This window comes from Drosophila albomicans, chromosome 2L, assembly GCF_009650485.2.
Source record: "Drosophila albomicans strain 15112-1751.03 chromosome 2L, ASM965048v2, whole genome shotgun sequence".
Taxonomy (NCBI): Eukaryota; Metazoa; Arthropoda; class Insecta; order Diptera; family Drosophilidae; genus Drosophila; species Drosophila albomicans.
Window position 1 is genome coordinate 21,516,910 of NC_047628.2, and position 22,554 is coordinate 21,539,463.

The 22,554-nt window shown below is 37.3% G+C and overlaps 1 protein-coding gene across 7 annotated transcripts in view; it reads right to left on the minus strand.

The window, feature by feature from the left end:
• Nucleotides 1-480: 480 nt before the first annotated feature.
• The window catches only part of LOC117564783 (leucine-rich repeat-containing protein 15), a 64,543-nt gene continuing 42,469 nt past the window's right edge, over nt 481-22,554 (minus strand). For 5 of the 7 annotated variants that reach the window (XM_052002267.1, XM_052002266.1, XM_034243688.2 and 2 more), the window contains exons 2-4: nt 4,948-5,994; nt 4,524-4,885; nt 482-620 (exon numbers count right to left, since the gene is read on the minus strand). In XM_052002267.1, coding sequence (XP_051858227.1) covers nt 565-620; nt 4,524-4,885; nt 4,948-5,957 — 1,428 coding nt within the window. In that variant the 5' untranslated portion in view covers nt 5,958-5,994 and the 3' untranslated portion in view covers nt 482-564. Of the gene's footprint in view, nt 621-4,523; nt 4,886-4,947; nt 5,995-22,554 lie in introns of all 7 variants that reach the window. The other 2 variants (XM_052002269.1, XM_052002265.1) reach the window with 1 other exon arrangement.

A 22,554-nucleotide genomic window follows, 5' to 3' on the forward strand; every position in this document is an offset into this window, starting at 1 on the left:
GCAAACAAACAACCAAACAGACACATATTAAGTTGAATGTGAAGAATACTAAACTAAGAACACACTCTACAAACACAAAGATATAGTTTTGTAGTTTACCAAAAGACTCAACATACCTTCCTAGCACATTCGACTACAGGGTACAAAAATAGAGAAACAGGCTGCTTTCTGAATGCAAAATAGCGGCTGAAGTCAAAAAGGATATCGCGTGCTAAAATATCAGTGAGTAAACACAGCAGAAAGACTAAAGCAAAGCTTTCAGCGATTGTTTCCATTCGATTCCATCCCCAAAACTGTTTGTTTAAGTCAATTCTATTTCGTTAATAGTCCGTTTTGCCGTTTTGTTTTATTTTATTGTGATTTTATGTGCAGTCGTTTTGGCAAATATTGGTTCCATACTCTCATAACAAATGTTATGTGCCTTTGTGTTTATTTCTTAACTGTAGTTTATGTATCTGCAAATAAAATAATCGAGTTCACTTCTTCTTTTGTTGTTAGAATCGATTTTTATTGTTTAATGAAAATTGTTGTTAGTCTTACAATTTAGTTTGAAGTAATATTTAGTTATTGTTGCTGTTGTTCTCCATCGCGTTGCTTCAGCGATTTGGTCTCTTCCAAAGCTGTAAAATAGAAAAAGAAAACGTTATATAAGCTTGCGGAATTCGGTTGCGAAATAAGTGAAAAAATGCTAGAAATTTGTAACCGCATTCATTTTTCTCTCCACACACGGAATTCAACAACTAACTTGTCAGTTGAAGCATGTAAAGTATTTCATGATTTATGTAGCTCATTGCCAGCCTCTGCACAATATCAACAAATTATATTTTTGTTCAACGCTGACAGCTGCAATTTTTCACTGTTGGGCAAAAGAAGTCAGGCAACTTTAAAGTGCAGCAGGTCCACCACGTCTGAAGGTGCAACCAACCCCAAAAGGAAATACACACACACACACAGTTTCGAGCTGAGCTGAGCTGAGTTGTGGAACCCATGCTTGCCCCTTCGCACGAAACCAAATCAATTAAATTCAATTAAATTCGTAAAACCACAAGCCAAGTGCAGTTGTCTTGGGTAGGCGCTTAACCTTATCGCCAACGTCCAGTGCCAGATCCTCTGTGTAGTTCAGCTCAAGTTCATGGCTCAACTGCTGCTGCTGCTGCTGCTGCACAAACCCTTCCTAACGCTTGGCTGTCAATTCTAATTGAAAGACACAGCTTCTCTCTCTCTCTCTCTCTTGCTGCATTGTGAGCTAGCTCACAAATTGACTTTTACGCATAAACAATAGAAATTGCATAGCCTTTTGTATGGGAGAATGTGCCACACTTGTGCGTTATCAAAATCAACAAGTTAAATGCATTGCCTGCTGTCATTCAACTTGCAGCAGGCCAAAACAAATCCTTTTCCATTGTTCTATTTTCTTGATTCCTAATTGACTGAGCCACTTGACTTTTACTGCCGAGCTAATCCTGGCTACGGTTCGAATACTTCAAATTGCATTCCTGTTTTGTGCAAATATTTCATTCTATTGTCTGTGGAAAAAAGCTCATATTACTTTTCATTTTTTGTTGGATTTTATATTTGCGAAATTCTTGGTACTTATTAATTAAAAAAGGTTTTGTACCTTTTATTTCGAATACCCTTTACAGATTGAAAGTGGGATTATATAAACTAACTGAGTTCGTCTTTAACAACTTTGCTGTTGCGTATCTCTTAGTCGAGCTCATTTGCCTAGAACTCTTTTGCCGTTGGGTTAAAAATGTTCGCAATTTGTATTTCGCACACTTTTTGGTTTTTCGCAAATTAGCGCTGCTTCCTCTTGTATCTTGTTATAGACAAGCACAAAAAAAAAAGAAACGAAAATTGTAAATATTTAAATTGACATTTTTTGTGAGACTTCCTGGTTTTGCATTTTCCGCTGCCATGTTATGAATATGAACAATGTCAATTTGTCGACAAGCAGCCGCAGGATGAAAACAGGTTCAAAACCATCACGATGATGATGATGATGATGATGATATATGTATGTAGATACGCCTCCTGAACGTCAAGTACTCCTGTATGGAGTATGTGGACTATGTAGAAACATTATCGTGTCAGAGGTAGACTTTAAAATTCCTTTACTGTCAATTTGCATGCCAGACACTTTAAGTTGCATTTGCAAAATGCTCTCCATCTACAGTCCATAGGCACAGAGATACAACTAATCAAAACAAATTCAATTAAACGACACGAAATTCGGGATGGCCGAAGTGGCGGCCAATTCCAAGTTGAAGCCTGGTTGAGAGTTGAGCATGAGTTGGCTTATCTGGCAGCACAATCCATTAAAATTGCACATCGTTTACACCAAAAATCAATTCGCTAAAGCATTTAGGCATTACAAATGCCAAGTCAGCCACCGACTAGCATCGAGTTCAGCACGGGACCCGCCAACTCTGAATCTGAATCCACTCACATCCACAACCCGACAACCCGACAACCCGATTCACAGCCACACATATCCACTGACTGTCCATTCGGTGGTCCGATGCAAAATCAACGTTGATGACCATAAATTTCGTTTTTGGTTTTGTTTGTTTCTGCCTTGCGTTGGACGCTGTTGCTGTTGCTGCTGCTGTTGTTGGTTAGGCATCTTTCAGCTATAGAGCGATAAACGCAGCTTATAAGGCCGCAGTTCAGCTCAGCTCAGTTCGGTTCGGTTCGGTCAGTTGCTATTGCTTTGAAATGAATCTGCCACATGCCCCCAACTACAAACAGACAAAATACATACATACAAACGTGTTGCACAGCATTTGGTGAAGCGCGCGTCGTGCGTCGCAGTCTACGAATATGTTTGTAGTATGTATGTTGGCTTTGTTTTGTGCCACAGATTGTGTCAGGTTGGAGTTGAGGCTATTCGGATAAAATTAAAGTAGCTTAAGCGGCCCACAAAGAAGAGACCAATGCCTGCAAATTGTGAGCTAGTATTTCTGACTCTCTGGAAGAAACATTTTAGAATATTGTTGTACTAACAAAATACTTTAATTTTGTGTATTTTTATACCCGCTACCCATAGCATAAAAGGGTATTATAACTTGTTGCCTCTAAAAAATGTATGTGACAGACAGAAGGAAGCATCTCTGCCCATATAGAGAATACATATTCTTGGACATCTTGACACTATATGGAAAGTTTTGACAGTACTATATACAAAGTGAATAGCGCTCTTTTTTACTTTCATAAAAAATCGCTAGCGGGTATCACACAGTCGAGCACACTCGACTGTAGTTTCCTTGCTTCGAAAATTGAAATAATATTTTAATATATTTTCTCATCCTCAAATGCTTCTAATACAATTTTAGCTCCAATTGTTGTCACTTCCATTGCAGCTTATCGACGTCAGACATTTCTGCAAATTCAAGAGATGCATTTCCAATGTCTGACATGAGGTTTGCCCTGTTTTTGTGCTGCACATTTGGCGGCGTCAGTTTGTCGTGCGTTTCATTAGTGGCACCTCAATCAGCAAATTAAGATAAGGGCGCCGTCGCCAAACTGAAAGCGTTCATGTTGAGTCCATGAGTTATAGCATGCATTAATGCGCAGCCAAATGTGACTCAAGCGTTGACTTTAAAGATACTTTTATTGCACAGACAAACAAACATATGTTCGATAGCTTTTGTATGTTACGCGAAAGTGTCAATGCGTTTGACAGCATCCAAGATATTGCTAAGTATAGACCAAAAGGCTAAAGTTCAACAAATAAATCCTAAAGAGTACTTAACTTTTATAAGCTCAATTTGAGTAATTCTCATATGTGTTATCCTATTTGAAAAAACGATTTTATGGCCATGTTAACAAATGTCAAATGCGTATTTACATAATAATAAAAGTGAAAAGAGTTTACACAGCTGTTGCTGTATTACAAATGATAGTAATCTGAATTTAAATCGATTGCTTAGCTGCCTCTAACTTTCACTTACAATCTTTTGCGCTCATAAAAGAAATGTAGACCTTATTACATTTGACATGTTGCGCTCGTTTCCCTTAACACAAACCAAAAAAGAACAGAACAGAACAGTAACAGATGAACAGGAGGAAAATTGTTTTCTTCGTTTTTTTTGCTTTTGCTTATGCGCAGCATCCCTTGCTACAAATCAAAAGATAAATTGTTTTTGTTCATGATTTATATATAAAAATATGATGTTGACTTGCAGCATTCCCAACCCCTGCTCTTTTAAGACATTACTTTCTCTTTGGTTTCTTATCGCTGGTGTTGAAAGGAAGCAACAAATATTAATATTGTTTGTATATCTGCTGCCTTTTATTTCATTTTCATTTGCCATGAGGGGAGGCGCAAAACTGAATGGACAACTTCAGAGAGGGAGGACGACTCAAATGCCAAATTTAATATTGTGAAATATGAGCGAAACGTTGTTATCGATTTTAAAAGATAAGCACAAATATTAATATTGTTTCGCTTGTTGTCAGTTGTGTGTTTGCGCTATTGTAATGAAATGCTTTAAATGCTTAGCTCGTATTTCTCTACTTACTGTCGTCCATCAATTTGGCCTGATAGCTGGGCGAGAACTTGAGGCGATTTTCAAATACTTTGCGAGTCAGCACCTCGATCAGTTTGCCGGGATCATTGCGCTTGTTGCACGTCTCCTTGTCCGAGAAGTGATCGAGGAACTCATCGCGCTTGCAATAGCGACACACACCGTTGACATATTCCTCCTCACAGAGTGTGGCATTTGTGGCACGCGCCCAATCCGCGGTATTCAGCTGCTTGAACAGATGTCCGATGTAGATGCGAGCAGTGGAGACCGCAGCAAAGGCGTTGAACGCAACGGTTGTGATTGGATTATGCTCCAGGTTCAGTATTTGGAGATTATTGAGCTTATCGAAGAGTCCACTGCAAAGTAGAACATGCTTAAGAGATGTGTGGGGGGGAGAATGCACAAATTTGATGCTTACCCTTGAATGCGATCCAGATTGTTGTGGGCCAGATGTATCTCCAGCAGCAGCGGCGAGTGATGAAACAGTTCGTCTGGCAGCCGGGCAATGTTGTTGCGTTCCAAGTGGAGTACCAGAAGTTGCTTTTGCGCCTTCAGAAAATCCCTGCCCAGATAGCTGATGTTACTGTGAATGCCAATGTATGAGAGATTCTCCGACTTCCAGAACAACTCGGCGGGCACATTGTCACCGCAGTTGTGTAACTCGAAGCCACGCAATTTGGTCATGTGCCACAGCTCCTGAGAGCTGAGCAACGACATGTCCACGCTGCTGTTCTTCAGCGAACAGTCGAGCGAGAGTTGCAGCAATTCCGTTTGCTTGGCAAAGATTTCACTTGCCACATTTGCCATGTTGCGCACAACAATCGAGAGGCGATTCAGATGCACGAGAGGATGCAAGAGTGTGCCTGGCAAATCGCTGCGACCCTTGAGCGTTAGGTCTGTGATATCGGTGACGTTGCCAAAAAAGTTGGCCGGCAGCGTCGCTTTGAAACCGATTAGCGATAGTTTCTTGAGGCCCGGATAGTTGGTGAAATGCTGCTGCAGTAGCTCATCGCGCTCGTCACGCGTCTCAAAGTAGTTCGATACCTCCAGTTGAGTGTAGTTGCTCACGCCCAGCTTGAGCAGCGCTTGGCGAATGGTCTGCTCATTGGGTATGGCACAATTGTTGATGCTCAGCGGTCCAATGCGACCGGCCTTCAATGGCGGCAAATAGCCAAAGCCGCGCACATCGAAAATGCTGCAGCTGATGCTATAAAGCTGATTTGAGCTGCTTAACGTAACCATGCCGCACTTGATCCGCTGATTCTTACACTCGCACTCATTGTTCCCCTTCAGCAATGCCTCGCAGCCCGCTTTGGTCGTATACAATGCCGGTGCTCCATCCGAACTAATGCTGGTGACGTTGTCCTGCAGGCTGTTGCTGCTGGATAGCAGCAAAAGATTGGCCAACACAAACACCAGCAACAACATCCTTGGCTGATGATGCTCACACTTAGACTGCTGAGTGCTGTAACGAGAGTGAATTACACAGGCATCGAACATCGATTAGCAAATACGACAAACAGCTGTTTCACAGCACAGGTAAATAAATGCAATTCTGTTTCGTTGGAAGTGCTTATAATGGGCGCAAGATTAAACGCAGAAATTGATAGGCAATGTAAGAGCATCATCATGTTCTGCTGCATCTTTCTACCCAGGTAGCTGGCTACCTCAGATTCGGCCAACCGCTTACCTGTGTCTACACACCCTAATGTCTGCATTTAATAGACTGTTAAGCTTTAAACTCGCGATGAAGCCTAAGAAGCCCAAGAAGCAGCAACGATAAGCGAGTTTCAATTTCGAGAAAAGATCGCAGTTTTAGTATTTTTATTTTTTTATGCTTATCTGTATATATTTTTATTTATAAACTATCTCGCGATAGTATATTGTTTAATTTATTATATATGTTTATCAATATATATCTTTCTGTACATTCATTTTGATTTTTTTATCTACCTTTTTCTTTACGCATTTTTACAAGTTAGTGTTATTGAAAGTTATGTATTATTTTTATTTATTTATATTGCCTGTCAAGAATTATTATTAATATTTATTTACTAGACTCAATTTATTTTGGGTCAAGTTTATTTGTATATAAGTATTCATTGCCGTTTAAAAATCAATACGTATATTGATTAACAATGGTTTATTTATACATACGTATTTGTTAATTTATATTTCAGAGTACTTATTTTTATTAGCATTCTTTGTCAAGAATTAACTTCATTTTAGAGTTAACTATTTTCTTTTGAATGACATGAATTTAGCTATAAATATTATACTTATGTAATTATATAATATTTATTGAACATTGTTTGGCAAGTTTGCAAAATTCGAATATTTTTGTAATATTTTGTTATTTATTAAACACGAATGACACCAATTAAAAGGTAAGTTTTCTTGCACTATATTTTATATTTATGTGATGATTTATGCTGTGATAAATTACGCATGCTATATATATTTATTCGCTGATTGATTTATGACAAAACAGCTCTTAAATTTAAATGTGTCCCACTGTGCAGCAGCTGAAGTTCAATGCGCCTGCAATTTATTTTGATGCAAGTTGTCGGCTTAGTTGAACATCTTTTGCTGTTGATCGACCTGATCTGTCTGTCCATCTGTCTGTCTGTCTGTCCGTCTGTCTGCTTGTATTTCTCATGTACAGCAACAAGAAATTACATTTTATTCTGGTTTTCTTTTTCATTACAAATGCAAAAATGCAAAATGGCAAGTCGGCCATTATCTGCATTCGCGTCTGTTGATCGATGATCGCTGGCTGACTATCCAGTTGGAAGTTGGATGTTGCAGTCGAAGTTGAAGTTGAAGTTGAGGTACAAGATGGAGCTACACTCGAGATGCTGGGTATATCGTATCGTTTAATGTGTACATGCGTAAATGGCTTCGCCTCCTTTACGCAGTTGCATTCACAGATGTGGCCAATGCATTTGAATTTGCAGCCGCCAGCCATATGATCACATCGACATCGACATCGACATGAACCAATCAGCTAGCCAGTCTCAATTCGGGGCACTTTCAGCCTCTCTCTCTCTCTCTCACTTTTAGTATCTTTGCCTTCCGTCTCTTGATGTTCGTCCCCATCCCATGCCGTTGGCACTAAAGGCACTGCGGTGGCAAACATTTCATTTTTCACGATTTGCTTTTGGTGCTGCGCTGCGCTGCGATCCGACGTTTCGTATTCCCAAGAGCTAAATCAATAAATTACGTGACAGGCATGCAGAAAACTTGATGCTCGATGTTCGATGCCTCTCCACTGAACATGCACTCATGTACATACAGATACTTTGAGTGATCGTCGCATCGTTGTTGGGTTTTCTTCGTTTTGATTGAATCAATCAAAAATGCGCATTTATATAAAAGCTTGGCCGCCATACTCAGACTCTGACTCCAACTTCAACTCCAATTTCAACTCATACTCATGCATATATCGTTTGCAGATCTTCTCAACAACACAACATAAATTATTATTATGTCTTGCCAATGGCCAGCAACAAAATACAACTGTAAGAGAGAGAGAGAGAGAACTTTGTCTGGCAGCATCGAGAGCATTAATTTTGATTGGTTTCCATTTGTTGCGATGGATTGGATATTCGCAATCAAAATAGTAGACAGAAACAGGATGTTTGGCTTGCCAAATTACGCTTAATTAACTTCTCGAACAACTTTTAATCTAATCGCTGAGGAAAAATGACCAAAAGTCAAGCCACATCGACTTGGATGAAAAGTTTTGCGGTAAGTAAACGATGCCAAATCTAATCCACATTCAATAGGCTCAAAACTTTATAAAACGGGGGCAACAAAAGCAACAAAAGCAACTGGAAGCCACATTGATTTTGATTTCTTTCAGTGGCACGCCAAATCGTCTTATGCTAAAACTTTTGCCTAGACTTTCGACTAGGTAAACGGACCTCAAGCTATGTAGTACCTCGAATGGTAAATAATTTTGTAAGACTGCCGCACAACATGACAGGCAAATAAATGGTCATAATCCTGGCCAGACAAAGGGCTGCAATTCACAAAAGGGAAACGCTCTGCTCTGCCCTGGTTTGCTTTCGTCTGTCTTGACTTGGTCTGGCCTCGTTCTCGGCCTCCTCGGCCCAAGCTAATAACTCACTCATACAGTGAGCCAGAGCAAAGAATGTCTGGGGCCATCTAATGGGGAGAATGGAAAGCCAGAAAGCAATGGGGTTGGTGGTCTTCTTTTTATGCGTTTTTCATTTGATTTATTTATTATAAATTATACGCCGCATGCAAATTGGTAGCTCAACCTACCAAAAATACAACGAGAAAACAGAAATTAAGTTGTTCTGCAATGGTTTTCCAAGAAACGTTTTGCAGTTGAGCTAATACTCGGCAAGTTGTTCCCCCGCATACAAATAATAATTCGCCTCAAATTCGAATACGCACGTTTTATAAGAAAAATAATACAAGGCAGCCAAAAAATATTACACTGCCTGCAGCGCCCACGCAAGCAACAATGGGGGGAGGAGCAGAAAGAGAGGCAGCCAAACCCTTTGCCTTGAGGCAAGTGCGTCACCCTCAGTGCGTCTCACGGACTCACTTCAGTGGCAAATCAAATAGACGCATGAAATTTAATAGTACGAACAATTTTTGACGTTTGCTTTTGAAAACAAATGCAAATGGAAACAGAAACATAAACGGAAACGGAGGAAATGGTAATGGTAATGGTAATGGCAACATGAACGCGGGCAACGCCCATTCCCGAAAATGTGAGTTTTTCCTGCAAGCAACTCCATCTATACCTACTTGCTTATTTCTGTGCTGCCGCCTATTTATTTATTTTAATTAAAACGGACACGTGTTGCTATTTTCTTGTTGTTATTTGCCAAGCCAACTTTAGCGACAAGAAACCGAAAATGGAACAGAGAAAAGAACTTCAACACAGCAGGAAATTTCATTGAATTGACGAAAGTGTAATCGAGAACAGCCTCAACAATGGAACAAATACCTTAGAACACACCATCTATTGTATTTAAGCAATATAGAAAAGTATTATAAATTTGTACCTACATCTTAAAACCTATAAAGAATATGTAACCAAGAATTCCTAAATTTATTACTCATAAGGAAAGCAAAACTCATATCTAAAATTAATATTTTTTCGTATTTCTAATATTCCAAATAAAAATTTAAATTAAAAATAATTCTTTTTCCTTTAAAAAATTAAAAAAAAAATAAGTGCATATATTCTAATTACCAAGAAAAATTCACCTTATTTTGAGTAAGTTTAACAAAATGTTTAAAAAACACAATTTTGTTAAATATGTATCATCATTTGAATATTATATTTAGAGTATCATTTAATACCAAATGTTTTTGCATATCAACTTTATTTCAATTCTCATTAAAACAATAAATATAACACCAATTTTAACGCAAGTAAGCTCTCGTCTAACCTAAGACGAGCTGTGTAACATAATTATCAACAGACAGCATGCAGAAGTCAAACTCAAAAACTGCAATGCAAAATGCGGACTTACGAATTGTGACTCTTGGCAGCGTGGTTGTTGTTGTCCATCGTGAATTTGTCACAAATATGCAGTAAGAGCGGATCATAGATATAAAGCTCGCAGAGAAAGCTTTTGAATGTAAGCTCTCTCAGAGCATCGCTTTGTACTAAGAAAGCATTTGACATTATTAGCGTAACAACAGAAAAGAAGGCAAATTTGTATGGAAATATCAAAATTGAAAGAGCGAGATAGAACGAGTGAGGTGAGCGAGCGAGCGATATGCTGAGAGCTTGCACAGTGACCGAAAGCGCCGAACATGCCTCCAATTTTGGTCGTTTTACGTGCAAATCGGGTTTCGCACCAAAGTGCAGTACTGCCATTTGACTGCCAGTGCTGCCATTTAGCTTAGCTGACGCCGCTATTAAGTAAGGTTAATCAGAACATTTTTGCATACTAGTTAGTGCGTGTGCCTGAACGCGCAATAAGCATACATATGATGGCGTACGTACGCAAGTATGTATGTAAATTATTTTGTTAATTGCTCATTAAAGCGGCATATTTGTGGCTGCGCATAAAGCCGCATATAAATATAAATAAATAATATTAATATATATTATTTGCAAAAGTGATTACCTAAAACATTCTTGAGGTATCATATTTATACATTTGTGAACATTAAAAATGGACATTGTATATGTACATACATAAGCTATTAAATTTTGTATTAATATTGTTTGTAGCATTTTGATCTTGACGTAAGATTTTACCTTTTTAGTTCAATTTTGACATTATTGAAGATTTAAGTCTCGATTTAATCGCTTTTATCAGTGTACAACTAACTGTAATACAGGCTTAGGGTAGAAGGGTATATCTTTGTGACTTTATTAAATGCAGCGTCAACAGCCGAGACGATAAAAGATCGGTCTGTCTGTTTGTCCGTCTTGCCGTGTGAACAGCTAGAACTCAAAGATATAGAGATATGATTTTTTTGACAGCACTTGTTATGTTTGCACGCTGAACAAGTTTGTTTAAAAAAATTTGGTTGCGATCGGAAACAAATTATAGAAATTATATAAGAAATACTTTTGTGCTGACAATCCGGTATATTTAACACTCTGCGGCATATTTTTCATTATACCAAATATAACAATATGCATATTTTAAGTATTTTATATTTGAAAATGAGTACCGCAATGTTTTGCTTTTATTTACTCGACTGTAGCTTTCTTACTTGTTTAATTTTCTTCTTTAACTCGTTCCATCTCTAATTACTTATTCAGTTTTTATCTACAATTTCTTTCTTTGTCGTTTCTAAGGCCTGAATACTCAACTGCAATTGCTTTGCAGCTACTCCTTGTGAATTGAAGCCGACTACCATGAAGCATGGGCGTGACCGAAGCCTTCAACAGTAAATTTTTGCATACCACCGCCTTTTGTTACAGACGAGCAACAGCAACAGCAGCAGCAGATCAACAATGTAGGAGCTGAAGCTAGGCGAAGGCATAAGCTAGAAAATGCCCCTGAGTGGTGTTTTTTCAAAAAGTGCGCGGTAGGATTTGGATACCGCGATCATGATCGTGTCCAAAACGTGCTTAAGTTTTTTTTTTCTTCTCCTTTGGTGTTTTTTTTTGTTTTTTGTTTTACGGCCAGTCACCGTTGCCCGTCGCCTTGAAACAAAAGGTAGCTGGAGTGGTAGCCAGTAGCCAGTAGCCGGCTAGTCATCAGAGGTCCAAAATTAGCATAGACAGTTTGCTGCTGTTCGCCATCGCCATCGATGTTGTTGATGTAGTTGTGGTTGCTGGTTGCTGGATGTTGGTTGCTTCTTTAGTCATTTGGCTGCACTTGCAGCTATGGCAAAAGTGCGTAGAAAATCATGAAAATGGCTACTGAGCAGCAAAGCTTTCAACTCGCTTGCTCGCTAAGCCAACGGCATTAATTTTATACAATTAATGGAAATTACATGAAATTATGAGTGGAACATTGAAATTCCTTGTGAACATCACCCAGGACAACCGATGTAGAACCAATCTCTCAAGCTCAATTGCCAACTTTGTTCTTCTTTCGCAAAGTCAGAGTTGAGTTGTTGTTGTCTCGTGGGGTTCAGCTTGGGTGGCACTTTTCAGTTGAGCGCAGAGCGAACAATTTTCATTTCCACATTGCTTGCCAAATGAAAGAAAATTAAATTTTTGACTGTCTACTTAATTGAAACATTAGCCAAAAACATTTTATCTACTCTACTCTCCTCTTCTCCTCTCAATCTCTGGTCTGTGTTGTTGTGTCTCCTCCATCCCTCATGGCTCTGTGTTCATTTACATTCAAATTAACTCGTAATGAAAACGAGTTCACAAACTTTGACTTCGCGGGGGTTGTAGCATTTAATTAGTTGTTCTGATTGTTGCTGTTGTTGTTGTAGATGTTGTTAATGTTTGTTGGCCATTTCTTTTAGCCTTAGTTCAGTTCAATTATCCACACACAATGTGGGCTGCTCTTCTGTTGTCTTTATTTGCCAACAACACTATCATAGCACACATATTTTTTATTGAATTTAATCGTCTACAAAATTACTGCAATTTAGTTGACTTTGAATAAATAAAATTAAATAGAATTGTTGAGCAAATTCGCTTAACATTTTCAGCTTTAAGCACTCTAATCAAGGGCCATTGCCCACACAGAGATAGACCCCATTTTTATTTCGTTTTTCTTTTATTTTTTTTTTTTGTATACAACCATTTTTTGCTGGCACAGCACAAACTGCAATCGAAGTCTGCTGCATCATCTCGTTGGCACCCTGGCGGGCGTACTTTGCCCAGTTTTCAGTTCCCAGCCTCCCACCTCCTCCACCATTATAGCACTTCAAATTGGCAAACAAACAAACTCACGTTTAAATGAAATGTGAGCATAAACAAAAAATTTTCACACAGCGCCCGACGCCGTCACATTTGCCAAGGCAAACAAACTTGAAATGCGATGAGACGAGACGAGACGAGAAGGATCAGAATTACTGGGGAAACAACATTGCTCATACGACAGGATGCAAGTAGCACATAGATAAGCTGCAAGTGTGGCAAAGAGAGATGGCGAGAGAGAGAGAGAGAGAGAACGCGAGACAAAGAGCGTGCTAAGAAGAAGGAGAAGGAGAACGAATTCACTTGACACGTAAATATGCATAAACAAGGCATGAATATTCATGCACACACATGCACACAAACACACACACACACACCAACTTGAAAGGGACTTGTCCTCCTGCTAGTCGCCCATATCTCGACTTAGAGATGAAATGCAATGCGCATAGAAAAATTTGCAGCGAATGTTTGCACAGATGGGTGGCCACGAGTGTTTGGCCACAACTGTCTGTCTTTCTGTCTGTCTGTCCGTCCGACTGAGGTGACTGAACTGAGTGTGTAATATGTACTTTACATACAGCATCAGCATCAGCATTTCATTGAATGTTTGTTTGCCTGGCTTTTCAAGTGATCTAAGCAGGTCGTCGCACTTCAAGCCCGATGATATTAAAATTTTGAAACTCACTAAAAACATTTGCACAACAATCATAAATCCTTGTCAATCACACGCGTGACACACTCCCCCCAAAAAAAAAAAAATTTCTCTTCGTTCGACTGTCATCATCATCAGCCTCCAGACTTCAGCCTCAGCCTTCAGACTCCACATGACCATCATCATAAAGCAAAACCGTCTATACGTCTATTGCCTATCGTCTCTAGTTCTCAGTTGAAGCTTTTGTAGCTCTTCGACTTGTGTGACTTGCGTAAGCGGAACTGATTACGTCTGTCGAAGGCTGCGTGACAAAAATTTTTGACTTTCAGTGTCATTTATTTGATGCGTCGCTTTGACAGCTGTGCGCCTTGATAGCGATTGCTGTCGACTGCCAATTTATGGTGGATGCGAAAACTTGTGACAGACGTTGTGGAGTACTTGAACTACTGTTAATTTCATTTGTACCTAGTTGCTTTATTCGCTTTGTACTATAGACAACAATCAATCAAATTTTCTAACAAGTTGGCAGTGCTTGAGACTGAATACCCTTTGCAATAATGCTTTATTTTTAATATTGTTCAACATAAAATATGCTGAAATTGATTATAATGTTGAGGATTGTAAAATGATGAATTTGTCTGCGTGAATAAGTAACATTTTTCTTTCCCAAATTCTTACTGATTGTCTTAAAAAGCTAAAAAGAATCAGCAAAAACGTGTTCATTTTATACGTATAAGTATATATGTATCCTTTTATAATTTGCATATCAAATTATGCATAAATCCCTATGTGAATGCAATGTCTGAAACTAATCCATAAAATCTTGACCACTTTGCTTGTACGAATCAAAATGTTGCAGTCAAAAAACGAGAGCACAAAAAACACAGACAGCAAACAGCAATAAGCGACGCGCCTTGAGGCAACAATTTAAAATTTACGCCACTTAGAAGACATTTAGGCGTGCAACACAACAGAAATATAACAAGAAATAAAAGGAGCGAGAGTTGCCAAAGAGTAAATACCCTTTCAGCAAAAAATGAAAATACATAGCTTATCGTATGATTAGTGACTGGTGCGTAATATCCGCAAATTTAGCTCAGATCTGCGTTGATCTAAAACGTGTGAAGCCTGAGGCGAAAGTGTTGCAAGAAACAAACGCTAGATGGCGACAGTGCGTAGAAAAAAAATCCACTATTGATATAAGACTAGGTTGAAATGATTCATAAATTAAAAAATAAGCGGTTTTTCTCGCACTGTTTTACAGGGTATAAGTACAAACACAAAATGTAATTTCAGAACGATGCATGTTACTTTTTTTTTTGAGGTGAAAACCAAACGGTAGCTGGTGTCAGTTCAGCTTTTGTCGGCAACAGAGGCAACCGTATGCAAATTGTTAAGTTTGAACTGGAAATTGTTGGCAAGGTAATGTAGCTAAAAACCGACAGCAAAACCACAAGAGTTCGAAGAGTTTATGACTCGCTTCGAACTTAACAATGTCTTATTGTCAGGCCTAAATCATGTTTAACGATCAATAAAAGAATCAACTGCAACTGAGACTGAGACTGAGACTTTAAAGCTTGCCGCATTGTTATTGTGAATCTGCGATTCTCTTTCTTAGGAAACAGCTCGTTTTGTGTCTTTGTGGGGGCTGCTTCTGAACAAGTGACTATTGGAGAGTGTGAATATACTCATGAGTAGCTAATGGAATGGCTCTGCGGCCGGTCGACTTCAAAGCTGTGTGACGGCAACTTTGTTGCCAGCCTGAACTAAGTGAGTAGAGGTTAGATACATTTATAGAAAGCTCATCAACTGCATATCTCTATTATTTGACTGATTTGCGGACTGTCACAATCGTGTTCGTGTTCGTGTTCTCATGTAGCCCACAACAAACATTGGGCCAGACAGCAGACATTGCTAACAACAATACAATGTCAACATTTCTATATCTCTCATTGCATTATCTATCAGAATGTGGCGCGCTATTTATCTAGTACTTCAAATTGACAGCTGTACTCATGCTCATGCTCGACAACTAGTTTAATGAATTTACGACAGCCACGTGGAAACCAAATTGCACTTTTCACAAGCTTCCATACAAATGTTCTTTTCCTATTGCAACTGAAGCTGCAGCAATTGGTTTGTTGGCGAATTGAAAAAAATGTAGAAGAATGCAAATGCTTTAATCTTTATATTTATATTTTATATTTAGTATTTTCAAGTACTTTAAGCTTCGATGTTTAAGTAACCCCTTTACTATTGCATATGCTATCACTGTTATAACTATTGATATATGCATTAAATAAACAAACAGCAAAAAGTAAACAAAGTTATTATTTGAAACTTTAAAAAAGGTAAACAACTATCAACTGGAAATGGTAAGTATGGTAAGTATTTAAAGTGAAATAATTAAAGTTATAAGCGTACTTAAATTCATGAAATCGATTTTGCCTTCACTCCCATTCTTTAATCATTATTCCAACGCATTTTTGATAGATAATACTTCTAAACAGTAATTTACAAAAAACTCTCAATACAACTTCTCGAGCACCGAGGCATCTGGTCACGAAGGCTTTTCGTAATGCAAAAGATACATCCGGACAATATTCTCAACGAGTAGACCGATATATTTAATAAAAACGAATGTTTTTTTTTTTTTTTTTTAAATAAGCTATATCTCAGCCAAAGCAAACCGCATTTTAAAAGTTCCTAGCATTTTGCTAGGATCGCAAGAACCAACTCCATAGATTTGCATCACAATAATATGGAATCATCTATGAATCCAACACTTGTAATTTTTTTGGTCTGCGGCTGAAGCGGTAAAGGTAAATATTGCAAAATTCAAGAATACTCACTAAAAAGACGATTTGAATGCTCTTTGGCGTGATGAAAAGTTTCATCGAGATCTTGTGTTTGACACAGGATAAGGTATAGATATATGCTATTATCTATATATGAAAAAGTTCTTGTTTGCAGGATATTTATTTTTTTTTTTGGTATACTAATCAGTTTCTATTTATTAGACCTATTCTTGTGTCAAAGGACATCCCGATTGTCCTTCAAATGGGCGAGATACAGTGAATTTCAGTTTTTTTTTTAACCAATTTTCTATACAAAATTGCACGCGAAATATTTTATGAAATCTTAAAAATCCTTCAATGCTAATCGATAATCTGACTATCCTAATTACAAAGATATATTTTCTTGTCATATCATAAGCGAGCTGGCGGAGTTATGGCAAAAAATTAATGTCAAGCTATATGTATGCGCCTAAGAGATAGGCAACATTTATTTGTATACTTGAATATACATACAAGAACAATTTTTCACCGCCAGGATATCAAATTCCTTTTTGATAAATTGGTATTGGTATTGTTCATTTTGTTATTTTCTTAATGTATACATAATACATGATATACAATATAATAAAAAAAAAAAACGTTTAACAACAGACAATTCTTATTAATTTTGTTTGTTTTATGCCTTTATTTCATAAACGTAGTAATTTTATTTGTAGAATTGCATAGCTTAACATGGTTACTTTTTAATATGCGAATTTGAGTACATATTAATATAAAAATGTATTATTATTCAAAAACTACTTTCTCTCAAGTGTATTTACTAGTCGGCAACATTCCGATGAGAACTGCAAATGAAGGCAGCGCGCGAGAAGTAAAATTTTAAAAGATAAGCAAACAAATCAAAGTCATCCTACGCCAAATCAAACTGAAACCCCATGGAAAGATGAGATTTGTAAAAAACACAAACATTCTTGGCATTTTTGGGGTAATTTCTGTATCAAATTTGATGAAGGAGATTCTTCTATTTTTTTTTTGGTTGTTGGTTGGGCTTATTAGCGTAGCACGTGCCGGGGGAGTTTTCATGAATTTGTTACAAAAATACCGCGAAATCTTGTTAGAAAATTAAACGACTTATCTGGTATTTGTTTTTCCGTTTTCCGTTGTTTTTTCACATTGCTTTCCCTTAAGTCAAATGGGGGAGATGGAGAGTGGTAAATGCATTCGGTGAAATAGCAACAAACAACTGCACTTATAAATTGTAATAAGCATAAAGAAAGACATAAGACATAAAAAACAGACGCTTACAGCGAAATGGCATTTAGCCATTTAACCCACTGTGCACAGTGGGTGGAATTGAATGGAAAGGAATGGAATGGGCGATGCGACTAATGCACAAAAGAGAGGAAATTATAATAAGCACAGCGTTGTAGCCATGTAGTACAACTTTGCCAACTCGCAGCGAACAAAACGAAACGAAAATAAAAGACGCCGCAAAGTAGGCAATGCAAATCGCCTGGTGGCCCATTGGCTTTTCATGTTTTCCATTCTCCGCTTTTATCGGACTAATAAAAAGGATTTTCGTCGAAGGCGTCTCGTATTTCTCTTTATTATTGTGCGCCAGTCAGCGGGCGGTCGATGTGCGGGGGCGGGGCAAGAGATGTAGATGGACAGGGGGCATTATTTATTTACTAGACTTGTCATATTGCAACTACCCGACTTATTTTGTTTGTTTCTCTTTTTCTTTTTCTTTTTTCTGTTGCTGTTGTGTTCTTTTGCCCATTGTCGTCGACTGACTCGTCTCATGTTGTACTGCGGTTACCTTCCATAAATGGATTATGCCAATTAAAGAGAGTGTCTGGAGACACGAAAGGTGAACGAGGGAATGGGTGCTGACATATTTTTCAGTGTAAGTCAGTCGACAATAGCAATACAAAGCATCGACCTCTGATTAAACATGCTATTTTTAATTCTATGATCATTAATTTAACTGTGACACTTGAGTTTGAAAATATTAGTTTTATTTTACTTTCAATTCTGTCCGCATTAGCTTACTATTACTTTTTGGAACACTAATTAAACATGAGAGCTCCAATCATTAGGCAATGCCACACAACAAATGAATCCGAATGATTCGGCAGAGTAGCTAAAACGAATTTCGAAAAAATACAATCAATAATTGATGAGATTGCCATCGGATAAAATAACACAACATTTTTTTGGTATCTTTACGAATATGAACCGTGAAATTGAACAAATAATGTGGCAAGAAAGTAGGCGCCTTATATGTAGGGAGAGAGAGAGACTTGAGTGAGATAATTAATGATCGGATATATCAATCGCCTTTCAAGTCAAGAAGGCGAACACTGAATGTTGTTAAAGAAGCAGAAACATGCTGTTTCTGTTTCTATCTAGTTTACTGCTTACTAGCTGCTTTCTCCTCAATTCTGGATACAGGTTACCTTCTCGTTTATTTGTACTCACACATTTTCCGTTATAGTTTCTACAAAATATTTCAAATTCGAACTGTTAACATTCTTTGAAGCTGACACAAAATACCAAAGCCCAAAAGCAAAAATTTCGTTTCGTTTTCCAGGGTTTTGTCAGCTATCAAAGACATTTAAACATTTTGCGGTCTGTTGTGCATGCCATAAACTGTGGGGGACGCTTTTCCCATGTGCGTGTGTGTGTGTGTAGCCATGACACTGGCAGGACATGTGTTGTCCTATACCCTGTCATATGAATCAGTCGTATTACATTCTAAGATTTGTTGTCTATAACTTGCTCTCGTTGTCATTTATGAAATTTGTGCGGAATTTGAGATGAGCAACAAAAATGTGCGAGACAAGACGAGGTGAACAAACTGACTTGACGAGCAGCTTCTACAGCTTCCACAGCTTCCATTGCCAACAATTTATGTGGAGTATGTAACTCGGTTTCTTTTAGAGCTGCTGTTAAGTTTTAATTTATATGTAAATTATTTGTGTTTTTTCTAAAGTCTAACGCGTAGACACAGCTTGCCTGCTATACACATATTTTTTTGTGCACTCGCACTCGTATGTTGCTCGTCAACTAGGCAAAAACTATTAGCACAAAACTGCAAATAATGACACTTTGAGTGAAATTTGATGACAGTTGCAGACAGCTTCATTTTTATGCTCACATCACAGCTTGAGGGGCGATTCTAAGTGAATTGATAACGAAAAATCTACCCTGCAATTTCAATAAAAACAAGTGTGAGATGACCTCAATTTAATTTTAATAAATTTGGAATTATTTTTAAGACATACCGAACTAATGCACCGCAAAAATACTGAAAATAGGTGAAATACTATAATTGGTATATTGGTATATTGATATACATTAAAATATACCAAATTCTAAGTGAATTGCTAAAGAAAAATGTACCCTGCAATTTCAATAAAAACAAGTGTGAGATGACCGCAATTTATTTTGAATAAATTCGGAATTATTCTTAAGACATACCGAATTAATGCACTGCAAAAATACTGAAATTGTACGAAATACTATATTTGGTATATTTATATAGTATCACATTAAATATACCAAATTTTAAGTGAATTGCTAAAGAAAAATCTACCCTGCAATTTCAATAAAATACTATGAGATACTGAGATACTCACAATTCAAAATTTGAATAAATTCGGTATTTTTCTTAAAGAATACCGAATTAATAATAACTCAAAAATACTGAAATTATGTCAAACATTGTATAATATTTGGTATATTGATATACTATTGCATTAAAAATATACCATAGATTACAAAATATACCAAAATGTCAGCTAAAGCAGCAAAGTTCATATTGTAGCAGGTATTTTCTGCATTAAAACGTATTTCTTTAATAACTTCTACTATTTATGTGTAATCGTATCCAAATTTTCAGAATTCATAAATAGTATAGGAATTTTTGTATATACCAAAAGTCAAAACTGTCGAAATCGCTTTGATATTTTCCGATTTGCGGGGGCGAAACATTAGAAAAATGATATATTATAGTCTCTGATCGTCTGAGGTGGTGGCGCTGATCAAGAATAACATACACTTTATACATACACCTTATGGGGTCAGAAATGGTTTCTTGTGCCTATTACATACATTTACTGCAGGCACAAATTTATAATACCCTTCAACCTTCTATAGCTAGCAAGTATAAAATTACTCAGTATCTTTAAGCAAATCATTTGAATTTCATTGTTGATTACCTTTCATAAGAGATCTCAAATAGAAACCATAGCAAATCAAGCATAACAATTAACATTTTACACGCGAGTTCAACTTGGTCCATTTAACTGTTTAACCTCGCAGCACACAAAAGAGTTGAATACTTTTAATTAAATACTCGAATGCGTACAATAAAAACAAGTAAAGACAACTTTGATCTATAGCCAGAACTAATTTGCAAGTATTTATAGTTTTTCGAATATTAACAATTTCGGTTTTAGGAATTTAGCAGATAGAACTGTGTTCCACATTTTATAGGTTCCAAACTTAAAACTTCAACTTGAAAGCTCTGAACCAACCTAATTGATGATCTCCTCTGCCAACAGTTTTCTCACAGTTTTGGTTGAAAATGCCTTCAGGCTATCGAAAGAGCAGCGTCTTTTATTTAAGCATTAATTAAATATTTAGCCTGGGATCACACACATGCTCCTAAAACCATAAATACCACAAATAGTCAGCAGGAATCATAAAAAAATAGTTATACTAAATTTATTTATATTTTGTTGCGCAGTGTAGTTGATAATAGCGTAAAATGGTTTGGAAAAAATGTTATTTATGAAAGCTGCAAACGGCAGTTGGCAATCATAATCATAATCATAATCGTCATCGTAGTCGTAATCGACAATCGTCATAATTTATGAGGACTGCATATTGTGTCGCCTGTGTTCGCCCCTATCGAAAAGCGTCGAGCACAAAATTGATAAAAAGAACCACAAAAATGACAACCGACAATCAACAGGCAGCAGACGTCATGAAAAAAAAAAAAACTACGTGGCAATTGAATTGAAGCCAGTGGCAATTGAGAATCGAAAAATTATCAAGAGAGTCGAGTCTGAAAGCTGAAAGCTATGTTCGACTGACAGCTGCCAGCATTCACACGTCATTTAATTTCGATTAGTCCTCAGACAAACAACCGGCGACAACAGGCAAACAAATAAATGAAGCGAACAAATGTCGCATGCAATCGAGAATTGGGAATTGGAATTGGGAATTTGAAGGCGCGGACTATGGCACACCTGACCTGAACCTCAAAGGTAATTGTTACTTTTGCAATGTACAAAATGTTTAATTGGCACTTTGAGGCGTTTGCAGAATGTGAGCACACAAAGGAAGAATACATTCTTAACTGCAGACACAACTCGATTTCATCTGTGGCTATCGACATTTATTCATTGCCTGCCACAAAACGTCATTCAATTAATTTCTTGATTGATTATACCTACAAACTTGCAGCAGAGAAAGAGAAATGACTTGGAGGCATTTGGAAGTTCAGTGGCTAATGGGCATTCGATTGCATTCGAATCACTAATTGAGCGACTGATTAAGTTTTAGTTCTAATTCAGCTGCTGCTCTGTAATTATGTCATTAAGTATACGCCAAGTGTGAGAATGTTGTAAACGAATCTGGTCTTTAAAATTATGATTATAATTTTGAGCAACTTCCGAGTTGTTCTTGCTGCTGTTGGCAACAGCAAAGCGAGTAGGCTTTGAAGTGCTTTGCCAGGTATTTGGTTAAAACGATTCTGCGAAAAGAAGTATTTATAGACGAAAAATGTTTAATTGTTCTTGAAAGCGAAACTCTTTGAAGTCATTGCTATTTGCGCAGCAGTTTCGTTTAGCAAATGTTAGTTTAATAGTCTATATTATTTATATTTAAGAATAAATGTTGTTCACAGTCAATTTAATTTCATTTGAAAATTAAACTCTTTGACTTGTTCATTAAACTGAAATGTTTCTGCTTTAGTCACCATCTATTTCCTTGTTGGCTGCAGCAGTTGTTAACTTTGCAATGATATTCTAACAGTAGGAATTATCTTAAATATCTTTATAGTCAATATGATTGAAAAGCCTACACTTTTTGTGTTGAGAATTTTAGCCGAAATGGGTTTTAAGTCACGAGTTATTTCATTGCTGCCTCCAATTGTTAAATTGGAAATATATAAATAAGCTTATAGTTTGAAATTTTTAATTGCATTTAAAAGTTGAACTGATTGTTCGG